Consider the following 14,280-nt stretch of genomic DNA (forward strand, 5'->3'; position numbering starts at 1 on the left):
GAAAAAAGGGAAGGATGTGGGAAACAGAAGAGAGCATGTCCCCCTTCGTTCCCACAACTGCCCCATTTCCAGGGCCAACCTGGGTCTCCCTTTCAAGCCCCCAGTTAGCACATTCACTTTGGCATCATGCACCTGTAATCTTACACACACACACACACACACACACATATTCACACACATACACACACATGTGCACATGCACTCCACACACACACAAATGCCTGGTTCTCTTTCAGCATTTGCTCAATAGAATAGTACCCCATCTTTACCATCATCTTCTACTCCCAGGGGACCCCTTGGCTCACAGGTCCCTAAGACGCAGCCCCAGGCTTGGCACATGCTGGCATTCCCAGGCTTTTGAGAACAGGGTGATGGAGCAGGGAGCTCCCCAGAGACAGGTTATACAGAGTGTAGAATATGTTTGAATAAGGCTTTGGTACAGCACCGATTTAATGTTCTTATAGTTTGATTTCTATGTTATCTTTTAGAAGAAAAAAAAAAGCTTACTGAAAAAATAGTTTTTATTTACTTTTGAGTTACATACCTGAAGTTCAAAAAGTAAGCCTCTAGTTGCCATCAAATTCACACAGAGAGGTGTTCTGTGCACAGCTGTACAATTTGTTGGTTTGTCTTTAATTTGGAACCAAAGTCAGCCAACCAATATCACAAAGTCAGCTGCCCATGGTAACTGACTTTAACCAATCCATACATACAGAGAAGACATAAAGAGAGAGAACACAAATGCCGCCCCTAAATCTCCCACCCCAAATCCCTAGAGGAAAAAAAAAAACTCATAGAAGATAAAATACAGCAAGATCTAAGGGACCAGTAGGACAAAAGCAGTTCTGTCCAGCTGGCATCTTCAGGAACAGCACCAAAAAGCACCCTAGCGCAGTGATGTTGTAATACTCAACATTCAAGAAATGAAAATGAGGTTTGAATGGTCTTTACAAGAAGATCTGGCATGGATGGGAGAACCCCCAAAAAAAGTTGAGCAAGGAATAAAAGTTCGAAATGAGAGCAAGAAATCTCATGACGAAACCAATAGTCTTTTCCAGACTTGTTAGAAAAGAAGAAATAAAAGCAAGAGGCTGCCAAGCATCTGGAGGTATGGAGTTGGTAAGGGGTCTTGGGGAAGAAGCATTGGGAGCTCCTTCCTCCACACCATCTCTTCACCCCCACCCTCTGTGTCTATAGACCACAGGGTGACAGGAGGAAAGAAATTCACATCAAAATGACCTCCAGGTATGCAATGTAAGAAATATATCCAGATGATACAGTCCTTCCTGGTGGAAGAGATAAAGTTGATGATAAAAGAGGCCAACAGTTACTGACAAGAAGCAGGATGTAGCCCCTTCATGTCAACAAGTTGGACAAGAACAAGCAACCAGGGAAAGTGAACCCCATCCACACCTTCAATCTCTGGTCCCACAAATGGCAGACAGAAAACAAAATCTGAATGGAGCTTTAAAACTTTCTTATACTGATGTATATGAACTTAGTAAATGGAGTGTTAGATCAACCATTTCCCCATCTAACACCTCAGTCTAAAAATTTTAGCATGAAGATCTTCCATAAAGCTACCCTTCCCAGTCCCTGGATTCACCATTAGTAGTTTACTAAACAGGAGAGACCCCACACATTCCAGTATCATGATGAATTCCTCATGGAGAGAAAGTGAGCCATGTGTAGGCTCACCTGTTCTTCCACATCGTACACTGATATTGCCCAAAGTGGTTCAATATGAACAAAGAGGAGTGGGAGGGCCCAGCCAAAGCCAAGGAGAAATGGACAAGCCCCTCTTCTCCAAGCTCCTGGTTGATGACAATGCGAAGACAGATTCCACCCTGGTCCTTGGGACAGCAATTCTCAGCAGTCTACTCCACAGTCTTATTCCACACAGTAGACAGAGGTAGCAAAACTACAACTCTATAAAGATTTTTCCCCACCTCCTTCTCAAAGAGAAAGCACCAAAATTCAGTATCCCTTCTGTATCCTGGGGACCAAGAAGAAAGTCACAAGCACATGGAGGAACTCAGAGTCCTGAAAGCAGCTGTAGGTCTCAAAGGCCTCATCAGAGCACCTCTCCCACCTACCATTCCAATTAACTGAGGGGTTCAAAGACAAGACATCCTGCTTACTCCATATATAATCAGATCTCAATCCCCTTTGTTCCAAGAAACGGGAGATTGATACTGTACTTAGCAGTCTTTTCTTCTCTAATGCCCACCCCTTGCACCATCTTGCTGAGGGCTGTGTCAAGGAAAGGACATAGGTAACACATTCTCTCCAGGCTCTAAAATTGCAATTATCTTCTCTATTTTCCCCAAAATGAAGGGTCCTAGTTGACATTGAGGAATGGGATGGAAATGTACAGACTCCCAATCTCATGTACCTTGGTGCTACTGAGGTTTCTAAGGATCAAGCATTTGGCTCAATGTAGAAAGAGCAGAGTATTGTAGGAGCCCTGGGGCCTCATGGAGTATGAGCCCTCTAAGGTGCTCGTGAGCTGAAGTGATTGACTCTGCTGGTGACATACAACCACAAGTAGGAGAGAGTCTATAGAGAAGAAGAGGTGGGCTCTAAGAGCCAAAAGAATAGTAATGGAAATCCTTCTTTGGTAGCTCAGGAGAGGTTGCAACCTGCGAAGGGACATAGAATTTGCTGCTCTTCCACTTGCTCAACCTCCCAGAAAAATCTTACAAGAAACATCTTGCTGTGTACTCCTTAAGCCTCCTGAGGAGATTACAGGAAGGACTGGTCACCTGCAAAGATGGACCCAGTATCAGAGCCCTTCCAATATTATTGGAGAGAGCCAATTTTCCTGCAGTATCTTTGAAAAACAGGAAGTATTTTGAGCAGATAACCCCGGAAAGCCAAGAACAATGCCCTCATGAATGACAGGGTCACATAAGGTCTAGGATCAGGATTTAGACTCAAGCTTCTCACCAACCCACTCTTCCCATAATACCCCCAAGTAAATAAAGAGCCTTTCCCATGGTGGAGGCATTTGAATTCCTCTAATGATCAAACTCCATAGACAGAGCTCTTAGATAGCATAACATTTGGTTGAGAAAGAGGGGTTAGTATTGCCCTTTTTGAGTGACAAGCAGGAGTAAGAGCTGAGAGATTGCAGTTGAGTCTCTCCTGGCTGCATGCACCATCTGGCACTGCACCAGCTTCAAACACATCCCTGTGAGTTCTTGGCAAGTCAGATGGACGAGCAAGCACCTAGGAGATGCTGGCAGTGATTACAAGACATATGGCCTTGCAGGGTGTGTGAGGTCTTGCATTCTCAAAGAGGTATTCTTCAGGTCACACAGTTTCCTATTCAAACACAAACGAACTCCTGCTCCATTCTTGATCATAGTCTTTCAAAAACACTGTTCAGTTTTTTAAGTCCCAGGCTGAGTGCAGAAGGAGATCCTCCTAGGACCCATCTTTCCAGTTTTGCCCCAAATTAATCTCCCATTCCTGATCCTCCACTTGTCCTAGGATTGGAGCACCCCATTTCCAATGGCACTTTATTTTCCAATTAAAAATAAATGAAAACAGGAGAGATGACATATTTATACTAGATAATCACATTCACACTTGTTCCAAGAATCTATAGCAATAATTATCAGGGTGTCTCTTCATCAAGACTGAGCCCAAGCTGTCAGCCTCACAATCTCTCTTACCACCATACCCTCCAAGAACTGCTAAGCCCAGGTGCTATAAACTGAAACAGGTGTTAACTCTAAGTCCCTAGATAATCTCAAACTCCCACTTTCCAATCTACTAAGCTGAATTCCTTCCATGGAACTGGGTACCAACCCATAGCCACACAGGAATGGAATCACAGTTTCCAACTCTCCATCATTCTTACTATATATCAAACACCCCTTTCAAATAGTTCAAATCAGTGTCCCCTCCAGTAGCAAGAGACATGTGGATCTGGATTCCCTACAGCTATTAGATCTAATATATCCTACAACTGTCAACTCACCTGTCCTTTCTGAGAGTTCTTTGTTTTGTTATTTTAAAGTTTGTTTCACAAATACATATTTCCATCAGAGAGACCCAAGAAACTCTGAACAGACAGTGTATCTCAGGAAAGATGGAGAAGAGGTGTCATCAGGCATGAGCTAGTACCCCAGACCACCTGGGGATAGTGATACTGCTCAAAGCATCTCTAAGCACAGGTACAAAAATAAAGCAAACTATGACTGCATATAGGTATATAGATATGTAGATAAGATAGACAGATATACTTTATATAGGTTTTCTTCATATTTATATATGTGTGCAGAGGGCATGAGTCCCCACTCATCCTGCCCAGCTTGCATTTCTTGCCCACCCACTCCCAACTCCCCACATGGACCACTTGCCTGAAGTTTCCACTGTTAGTCACCACTATTGCATCTGATTCTTGCCCACCCCCCCACGTAAGCTCCCCTCTCTCCTTAAAATAGAACAAGTTTTATATATTTATATAATTTTATATACAATCTCCATAAAAAATACACTTAAGATAGTGTATTACTAATTTGACCCTCCTACCCAAAATAAAAGTTGTCTAGCAAAGAAAAAGCCAACCAAAAAGAGTGTCTCCTAGGCCTGATGCTACTCAGGCAAAGCAGTGTGTTTCTATAAATCTATTACACACACATACGACATGCATACATACATGCACCACACACACATCCCATATCACCCACACCATACTATATACACATATATACAACACACTTACAGATACCATACATGCCACAAACACACATCGAACATATAGATACCATGTATACACTACACACTCATACACACCACACAATCATTGCACACCCCATCACACTTACTTCCTGAATCCAGGAAAGGAACACTGAAATAGAGAACAGGAAGATAACCTGGTACCTGCAGAGAGACAGGTGAGGTAATCCAACTTCTCTGACCTAGTCAGGACAATGTCAACTCATGACAGGCTTATCATTGTTCATGGAAGTCACTATAAATATTCACTGATAGAATGATTGACAGTTTCCCTTCCACGGATAGCAAGATGACCATTCATTCCCCTCCATCAGATAAAAGGTTCCATAAGTCCCTAAGTCAAAAAGAAGCAAAATGCCCCTATGCCCTCATCACCAGAATGAGGAGCATCAAGCATTTGCCCCTACCATCTACTTATGTGAAGATCCCACATGGTGCCCAAAAGCATGCTTGCAGTATTTCTAAGGCTGCAAATGCAAATTCCCCTCCCCAGCCCAACCCCTGTGCCCTCCCCAATTCCTTTCCCCACCCAACCACCTCCCTATCATAAACCATGCACAATTTCAAGATCCCTGGAGCCACATAGAAGTGGGGGACAGAAGGAAAGGGAACCTAATTGATGTGTATAAGAGGTAGAGAGGGACAGTTTGCCCTAGTTCCTAAAATAAATCCAAGAAATCTAGTACCAGGAGGAGATGGGATTGGTAGGGAACATTTCTTCAAGACCCTGAAGAAAAACAGGCTGGATAGTCATTCATGTCACCATTAAGTAGGATGAAAAAGGTAGACAACCAAAAGACCAAGGATGGGACCTGAGAAATTGTACCACACTAGTTGAATTTCTCAAACTAGCTTTCCCAGCAAGTGGTCCAAATCAGACAACTATGTCATCAGCTCTCTTCAGAATCCCAACTACTGCCACTGACCCACTACAGAAGAGAATGTCCAAGTGATTTCAATGACCATTTGCTATTCTACCAAAGTACTTAGTAATTGAGATATCCTGACTCTTCTTCCCCTAAGCCATGCCAGCCATTAACAATATTTCACTAATGCTTAATTTTCCTTATCCTACACAGAACTATGGATTGCTTCGGTCCAGGCTTAATTTATGGGGAATTTTTCTATCAACTTAAAAAAAGATCATGAAAAAAATTACCTTCTCCACAATTAAATGCACAAAACATCTGGTGGGAATGTTTTATTTACTCCTGAAAGACTTATTTGAAAGTATAGATAGGGGTCCAGAAATAAGGCTCTGGACCTGTGCAGATTCACTATGGGTCAGAGGGAGGGGGTAGTAAGAGACACCCCTATTTAAACTTTAAGTTGGTATGAATGCTAAATTCCAATCTGGGCTTTGATCCTTGGTTTATAGATTTCTTCTAAAGAAGAGATTTTAAATTCTGCCTCTTGATCCAAAAGGAAGCAGAGTTGGAGACATTAAGGAGGAGAGAAGATTGGCTGGTCTCTGATTACAGGTGAAACATTCTCATCTACTCACCTCAGCCAAACTAGTGACTTTTTAACTTATCAAAAGACAAAGTGAAGACTAGGCATGAAGCCACTGTGTAGCTTCGTGACCTGAAGTAATTTCCTAGACCTCAAGAAGAAAGGATGACAAATATGGATGCCAGGCCCCATTCCTCTTCTACCGTCATCTCCAAAGTCTTGTGAACATTTTTAAATAATGAATGAGGAGGAAAAGCAACCGACCACTTCTTATGAGAGCAAACACACAAAGCTCATAAAAAGGATCCTTCCTTCTCTGCTGACCAAGAGCTAGTGATAGAAGGAGCATTTCAAGGAACCCTCCTAGCTTTAGACCTGAGGAAACCTGAAAACCAACAGATAAAGCTGAAGTAGATGGTGAAGATGTTCATACATGGGCACTTAGTGTTAGAGGCTAATTTTGGAAGAAGCAAAGAAGTTCAGCTAAGAGCAAGACCCAGTCTGAGCCTGCGTGCCAGCCCCTACCCACAATCTGCTCTCAGTGGCTAATACCCCTCCCCCACTGATCCTGCCTCTCGGGCTCTTCACTGCTACCACTCCTCAGCCTGTCCCCTACCAGGCAGGCACTGTTTTTTCTTGGAATGTGTACACTACTCTATTATTTGTAACTAAGTTATCACATGCCCCAAAGAGAATGGTAAGGCTCGATGTCCCCTGCTTTGGGGTTTACAATCCCTGGATCCTCACTCCCTACTTCCAGACTAATCTAACATTCTGTTTCCTTCCAGCCTCACATATACCTGGCAAAGGATCAGGGTTTCTTCTCCATACTCCACCTCTCCAACTACCCTTCCTAGAGTCCCCCTGCACCATCATTACCATACTCAGCATAGAACTGATCATCAAAACACCTCCCAAATACTCCACAAATGCAGCCATGTAGGGCTCTGAATCTCTGTCTTACTGGAGTTTGCTTCTGACTTTATTTTGGAGAAGACACAAAAGGTAGGACTGACCCCAGGAGCACTACTGGCAATGCTCATGGTTCTCACTGAGAGCATCCAAGAGCTTCCCTATGTTCCCAGTCATCACTGCCCTTTGACTTCTTCCCACTGCTTCCCCCAAATCCCTGCCGTGCCCCCAAAGCTCCTTTACATGCAAGCAAAGCAAGCCCAAGAGTAACCATTAGCTTTTCTTTTCCTAGGGTTTTCTACATATTAATAAAATGTACTTAACTACAATTCTTCCCTCAGCCCACCCCCGAACCCCAAAAGGCTTTTGCTAACAAAACTGAAAGAAACAGCCCCAGCCACAGACATCTCAGCTCTGGATTCAAATTCTAGGCAGTAGCAAAGATACCATGATGCTCTGTGACATCTGTTTCTCTCCTGAAGCTACTGTTTGTCAACCTTGTAGGAAAAAAAAGAAAATTCCACATCTGAATTTACCTTACTGAGTATCTTATGCACGAAAATATCAGGAGAATAAATAACTGAAATCTGTTCAACCCCAAATATTTTAGATTGCAAATCAAAAATAATGACAGAGTACATGGAAAAAGATCAACAAGTACTTACCCCTATCCACCCCTCTGGATCCTTCCCCCAAGGACATGATCATGTGACCCAAACCCTTCCTCATAGAAGGGTGCAGACCCTGTCAGCCCTTTGGAATAAAGGCATCCTTCCTGTTGAGAAAGTAGAATCTGAGAAGGCCTCTCCCATCCCCAGTCTCTCAAGGGAAGTTGCTATGAAGATAAGTTGGCCAACAGGCAGGGTCCACTCCCAGTTGCTGGGGCCACACTGACAATCCACACCAGATTCCACTGGTGGCCATCCATCAAACCAAGAAACAGGATCCACCTTCTCCTTCTTATTGCTCGCTTTCCCTAAAACAAATTGCAGTCTCTCATGTCTCTTAAAGAGCCACTTTATCCTCTTCCTGCTCTGCGGATCACCAAATGGTGAAACAGCCACTGTTGCCAGTCAAGATGCAGAAGGAAGAGGCCGACAAAAATCTGAGCTACAGGAATAGGTTTTTATCTGAGTTACTTCTACTGAGAGGCTACCAGATCCTAAAGGGGTTTGGAAGACATGTGATCTCCCACAGAGTGGAGGGGGAAAGTACTAGAAAACTTAAGAGTGGTCATTGCTGTGTTCAAAGGCAGAGTGCAAAGAGCATTGGTTCCCAAAAGTGGAAACACCCCCAGCATCCATATGTTCCCAACTGGACTATTACACATGTGCCCATACCCAGCATGTAGTGTGACACCTTGGCCATCCACCCCATGGACACAGAGAGGACCATATTTTGTCAATTTCCTTTGCAGTCCTTCAAGTAAAGACTAAAATAGCTCCCAGGGATGCAGGAAGGCTGATGGCCTCCAAGGACACTGTCACAAGAAGGAAGCCTCCATTGGAAGGAGTCCAAGGCCACTGAGAAATAGGTAGGCCTTGGGTCTTTTCCCTGCCCTGAGGACACCACAGCACAGCTGCCACCTAGTGGCCAGCAGAAAACACAGCTCCCACCATTTGGTCTGATATGCTGAGGTAAAGGGCACTGGCAGAGGCAAGAAAAGAAGGGAGTCAGCACCTTTGTTGGCACAGGACCCCTGGAAAGCCCAGTTGTAGGCAGAGACACCTCAGCCCACAGCATTGGGCTCTTGGCCCTGTATAACATCCTAAAGAAGCAAAGCCTTCTATACCAGCTTCTCCTCTTCTTTTCTAACCTCAAGGCCCAGATGGCCTCAGGGACTAGAAGTCCCAGGAGGGTGCTAAGAAGTTGGCCTAATTTATCCCATAGTTCTCCAGACCTGATGCATGGCAATCACCTTCCATTGCAGGACCTTGGCTGGCCAGCCTGGTGGGACAAAGACTACAGACTGACCTGCTGTAAGCCCCCACATTCCACACTGATATTTCAGGTAGGTCTGCTCCCCACACATCCTGGGAGAGATGCTCTAGTTAGCAGCCCATGTGGCACAGTGGCAGTGGTAGCACCACCTCTGAAAAAAAACGCAAAGAGGCACACAACTCTACTTTTCCAATTTGCTAGAGATGCTACCCAGTAGTCAAGTGGACTCCAATGCCCCACAGAATGCATTAGCTGAGGGTCCAGGTCCCAGAGCAATACAACACCATCTGCTGCACATTCTTCACCCTTGTCCATAAATGATCTGTAGCTGTGGTGTAGCTCACATGGCAGAGCCTCAAGGGTTGGTCCCCAGTTCACTAGGAAAGAGTAGGAAGCACCAGGGCCTAGCTGACAGAGGCAAATTCCATCCCCCAAAGTGGAAGCTCCAACAAAGGACCAGCTTCCCAGCCCTCAGAGGCCATGTCTTGCCTAGGTCATTGGGCCAAGCCATTGGCAACTGCAATGAGACTAGCAGAAGCCTTCTAGTGCTCTGACTTACTTGGTCAATGTCCAGGCAGGTCACTGGGGAAGAAGTGAATGTCCCCACACCTACCAAGACAATAGCACCAAGAAGGAAATACTTCAAGGTTCCTAGCAATTTCCATTATTCTAGGCCAGGCCAAAAGGGTAGCCTCCTATACAAGAAGAGGGGAGAGTGAGAACAGTTCCTCTCTCTGCCCCATTCTTGGTCTTCTGTTCTGTTCTTGGGCAGCACCGTTATCTCATGGAAAGAGAAAGAGATATCTGAGTAGGAAGATAGCCTCAAAAGAGCTTCTGGGTGCTAGTTTGAACTATGATAAGATTTTGGTAGAGGAAGGACCAAGGTCCACATCCCTGCCTACTCCCTGTTTCACCTCCATTCCTATGCCTCAAAAAGCTTTATTCAAGAGTACTTGGAAAAGAGTACCCCAGAACACAGTTATCTGAGGCATCCTCAGGATATGCTACTAGAGCTTGGGTCCCCAGGGTGGAGGGGGACCCCAGGGTAAAGCAGAGATGGCAGGAAACAAGTGGCAAGTATGCAAAGGAGCCGCAGGCAGCACTACACAAGTGGCAATTAATCAATCTGGAGAATTAGCTCCTACAATAGGAAAGGAGGAGCCAATCAGCCACCATGGAGCAACACTCCAGAGAGTGCAGAGCTGGAGAGTGATATAAATAGAGCTGAGGCAGCTTGGTGCTCTGCACAGGTGGCCCCAGAATGAGAGAACCTTAGGCCGCAGGGCTCCTGGCCCTGGCTAGACCAAAAGGAACAGCTGATGCATGATTGTGTGAGCTCGGGTTTGTGCACCAGGGCCTGCCATTGCTTGGTTGTACACCGGGGCCTGCCATTGCAAAGCAGCATCTACTTCTGTCACATGGGCCAAACTGTGGAAGGTAAGAAGATGCCAGTCTGGCCTTGTGCCTGGCCACCCTTTCTTCACCTGGCAACCAAGCAAGAAAGGCTTGTGTTTATTTCAGTGGTAACGGTTTGCTAAACCTGCAAAGCAGGCAGCTGGCAATCATGGCAGGGCCCCATTTCTGTTCTGGTTGGGGCAAGTTAGAGAGAACAATGGTAAATTTAGCTGAGAGACATGAATCCTGTTTCAGCAAGAATAATCCCTCGAGACAGACATGAGGGCACCCAGCCAGCTCACAGCCAACCCTGCTCACAAACCCCAGCTGTCCACTGCCCTCCTCCTTCTTTCATTGACCACAGAAAGAAACAGCATTTTGCTTCAATGTACATATATATACACATAGAGAAACCCACCAACTACATACATGTGCATTTGTATCTATATCTATATATATGTGGAATTTGAAAGATGTATGGAAGTCTAGCCATCTCCCAGCACTCAAAAAAACTAAAACAGAAGCAGAGAGCAGTAAAAGCCATTGTTTTCCTCTTCTTCACTTTCAAAGACATTGAAGAAGCGAGAAAAATCAAGGGAGAGGTGGGTGGAGACAGATGCCCTTCTGTCCCCAGCTTGCTCCCTGACTTTGACCCACAGGCAGAAAGTCTGCCCCAGCCCTCTGTCCTGTGGACAAGACCAACTGGCCAGGATCTGGGGGAAGACTCCCACTGTGGCAGGAGAGAGGGCACACAGGACAAAGGTCTGAGCCATGTGTTGGTGGACAGAGGATGAGGCCCCACATGATGTCCCTCCCTGCCCCCACAGCCCAGGACCCTGCCCTGGGACACTTAGAGTGGTGTGGAGTCATAGCAGAGTGGCATGGCCTGGGTCATCATGATCCACACTGTTGAGGATTGCTGTCTGGTCTTCTGGAAGCTGGCGGTGGCACAAGTCTGAGAGCCGGGCAAAAGGGTCAGGACGAGAGTGTCTCTTCTTCTTTCGGAGGCAGACAGCTTCGTCGGGCCACAGAACCTGAGAGTTGGGAAGCTGCTGAGCCTGGGAGGCAGAACCGTCTAGAGAAGGAAACAGACACACCAAAGAAAAGAGAAAGGACGTGAAAAGGAAGAATGCAGCCTCATGCACTCACCTTTGGCACTAGCGAGGACATATATGCTAAGTTTCTAATAGTGAAACAAAGGGATCACTAGAGATGAGACGGAATTAAAGAGAAACCACCTTCTTTACTGCTAAGGCAACAACCAACCTGACCTTGCTCAACCTGACCTTATTCATTATAATGAGTCAAAAAAGTTGGATAGATATGATTTTTCCTTCTATAAATTCATAGATCTCATGAATCAATATGCAAATATTTCCTTGGCATTATCTACAGGGTACCAGGTATCATTGTAGGAACCAGGAATCAGGGATTCTAAGAATGGGCTGGGATACAATACATTTTTCGCATCTACCTCAAACAGTGATGAACATTACACTGATTTTAATCATTTGCAATAGATTCAGGCCTGGACCCTTCCTATACTGCCAGGGGCACTCTTCTGCCTCATGGCCAATCAAGGCAGGAGAGGAGGGGAATGCAGACTGCAATTTTAGCAGTAGACACAGCACACACTGGCCAGGTTCAGGATATGTTATAAAGGTTGAGCCAATAGACCTTACCAAAGGAACTGGGTATAATGGGAAAGGCCTGCTTTCTATAGGATTATACTTCAGTATGGGGGCTGGGAGAAAGAGAAACAGAATTTTCAGATGCCATAAGTACAACAATGAAAGATAAAGCACTCCTGTGATAACAAACAACTGAGGCACTGCTTCTGCTCCCTAATGGTTTAACACTTGAATTGAGTCTTCAATTATAAAACTTCCACAGACCTAAAGGAAAATTATTCCATCACAAGGAACAGCCAGTGCAAAAGTTCTGAGTTAAGAGCAAATGTGACATGTTCCACAGCCCAGGAAGACTGACAGGAGTATTGAAGGAGATTGAGATCTGTTCTGGTTGCAAGGGGTAGGCTTCTGACAGGTTTTAACCAGAAGCAAATGTGTGCATGTATGTACCCACATACCACTGAAAAATAGAAAACTGTTCTGTCCTCTAACACTCACTCTGGTTGCTATGTGCAGCACAAGGAGTGAGGATAGGACAGGAGAACCAGATGTAAGGTACTGCAACAGTCAAGGCAGGAGAGGAGAGGGATGCAGACTGCAATTTTTGCAGTAGATACAGCACACACTGGCCAGGTTCAGGATATGTTATAAAGGTTGAGCCAACAGACCTTACCAAAGGAACTGGGCATAAGCCATGAGAGCAAAAGAAGAATCCAGGTAAAAAGCCAATGTCATTTACTAAACTGAGGAAGAAGTGGGAAGGAGCTAATTTGGAAAGGATAATCAATAACTCTATGGGACATTATAAAAGTTTCTAAAACATCCAAGTGCATGTTCAACAGTCAACTGGAAACACAAAATTTGACTTTACAGATGAGACCTGAGCTAAGGACAGACATGAGAGTTGTCAACATAGAGCAGGTTCCAGGTCCACCATCATCAGAACAAGAGAATCTGATGAGGCTTATTTTGCAATAAGAAAATAAATTTTGTTTATTATTATAACTTACAATCACGTATTACATAACAACATTTTGGCCAACAGTGAACCACATGTACAACAATAGTCCCTTAAGATACCACCTAGTGATATCCTAGCCATCCCAGTTTTACTTGATAAAATTGCCTCAAGACAAATTTCTTAGAATATGTCCCTATTGTTAGGTGATACTTGACTATACACACATACACACACACACACCAAAAAAAAAAAAAAAGATGGGTTTAGACAGATCACAAATTCAGCTTTGGGGTCTAATTTCTCCCCCAAACCTTGAAAATTCATTTTCTTTTTTTAACCTCAGTATGACCATCTATAAACTGATAGGAAACCAGCACCACACAAGGCTAAGGGATAGACCATCAATCACCATATCCTAACGATTCAGATGGCTTCACATTTGTAACACTTTTCTATAATCTTATCTATGAAAGAAGTTGCTCTATAGATCAAAGGTCTGCAAAGAAACTGTTGAGCATTCTTCCTGACAGCAACATTCTTAACCATTGGTAGAAACAGTATTTTGCTAAATCTCAAGGAATTTTTCTGAAGGAGGACTGAGTCATTTTGTGCTATTTTAGAAGCTACCTTTCACTGTTGGATAAACATTAGACATATTTCAATGGAGGTGCCTTTTACATGATAATGAGACTTTACTTGATGTAACTGAGAAAAGTTTGATCAACCTGTAGAGGCTGGTCCATGCCACATGTAATCTAAGCACCGTTACTCCTGTGTTAAACTAGAAGACTTGAAATTTTAGAGGAAAAATACATAAGGAAAAGGTATATTTGCACAGTATGCTACAAAATGCAAAACAAAATACAGTGCTATTTATGTTATTCAAAAACACCTTAAAACAATGAGCTATATGTTCAAAAGCTACATGCACAGAAAATACTCTGCAGACACATAGAGTGGTGGTTTCCTAGGTGAGAGGAAATTAATTGAGTGAGGGGGGCAGTCAGATTTGAACCTTATCTTTCTCATTTTATAGATGAAAATTACATTTGTGTATTACTTGAAAATGAATGTTTAAAAAGAAACCAAGAGGACCGAGGTACTGTAGCTTAGTGGTAGAGCACTTGGCTAGCATGTGTGAAGCACTGGGTACAATCCTCAGCATCACATAAAAATGAGTATTAAAAAAAAATTTTTTTAAACCAAGAACAAGAGAAGCTAACGAATTTGATTCTAGAG

The 14,280-nt window shown here is 44.0% G+C and overlaps 1 protein-coding gene across 4 annotated transcripts in view; it reads right to left on the reverse strand.

The window, feature by feature from the left end:
• Window positions 1-503: 503 nt before the first annotated feature.
• Window positions 504-14,280, reverse strand: part of Igsf9b (immunoglobulin superfamily member 9B) — a 59,096-nt gene continuing 45,319 nt past the window's right edge. For 2 of the 4 annotated variants that reach the window (XM_048796245.1, XM_015499065.2), the window contains exon 20: window positions 504-11,524. In XM_048796245.1, coding sequence (XP_048652202.1) covers window positions 11,316-11,524 — 209 coding nt within the window. In that variant the 3' untranslated portion in view covers window positions 504-11,315. The remainder of the gene's footprint in view (window positions 11,525-14,280) is intronic. The other 2 variants (XR_007344701.1, XR_007344700.1) reach the window with 1 other exon arrangement.

Source organism: Marmota marmota, unplaced genomic scaffold (genome assembly GCF_001458135.2).
Source record: "Marmota marmota marmota unplaced genomic scaffold, marMar, whole genome shotgun sequence".
Classification (NCBI taxonomy): Eukaryota; Metazoa; Chordata; class Mammalia; order Rodentia; family Sciuridae; genus Marmota; species Marmota marmota.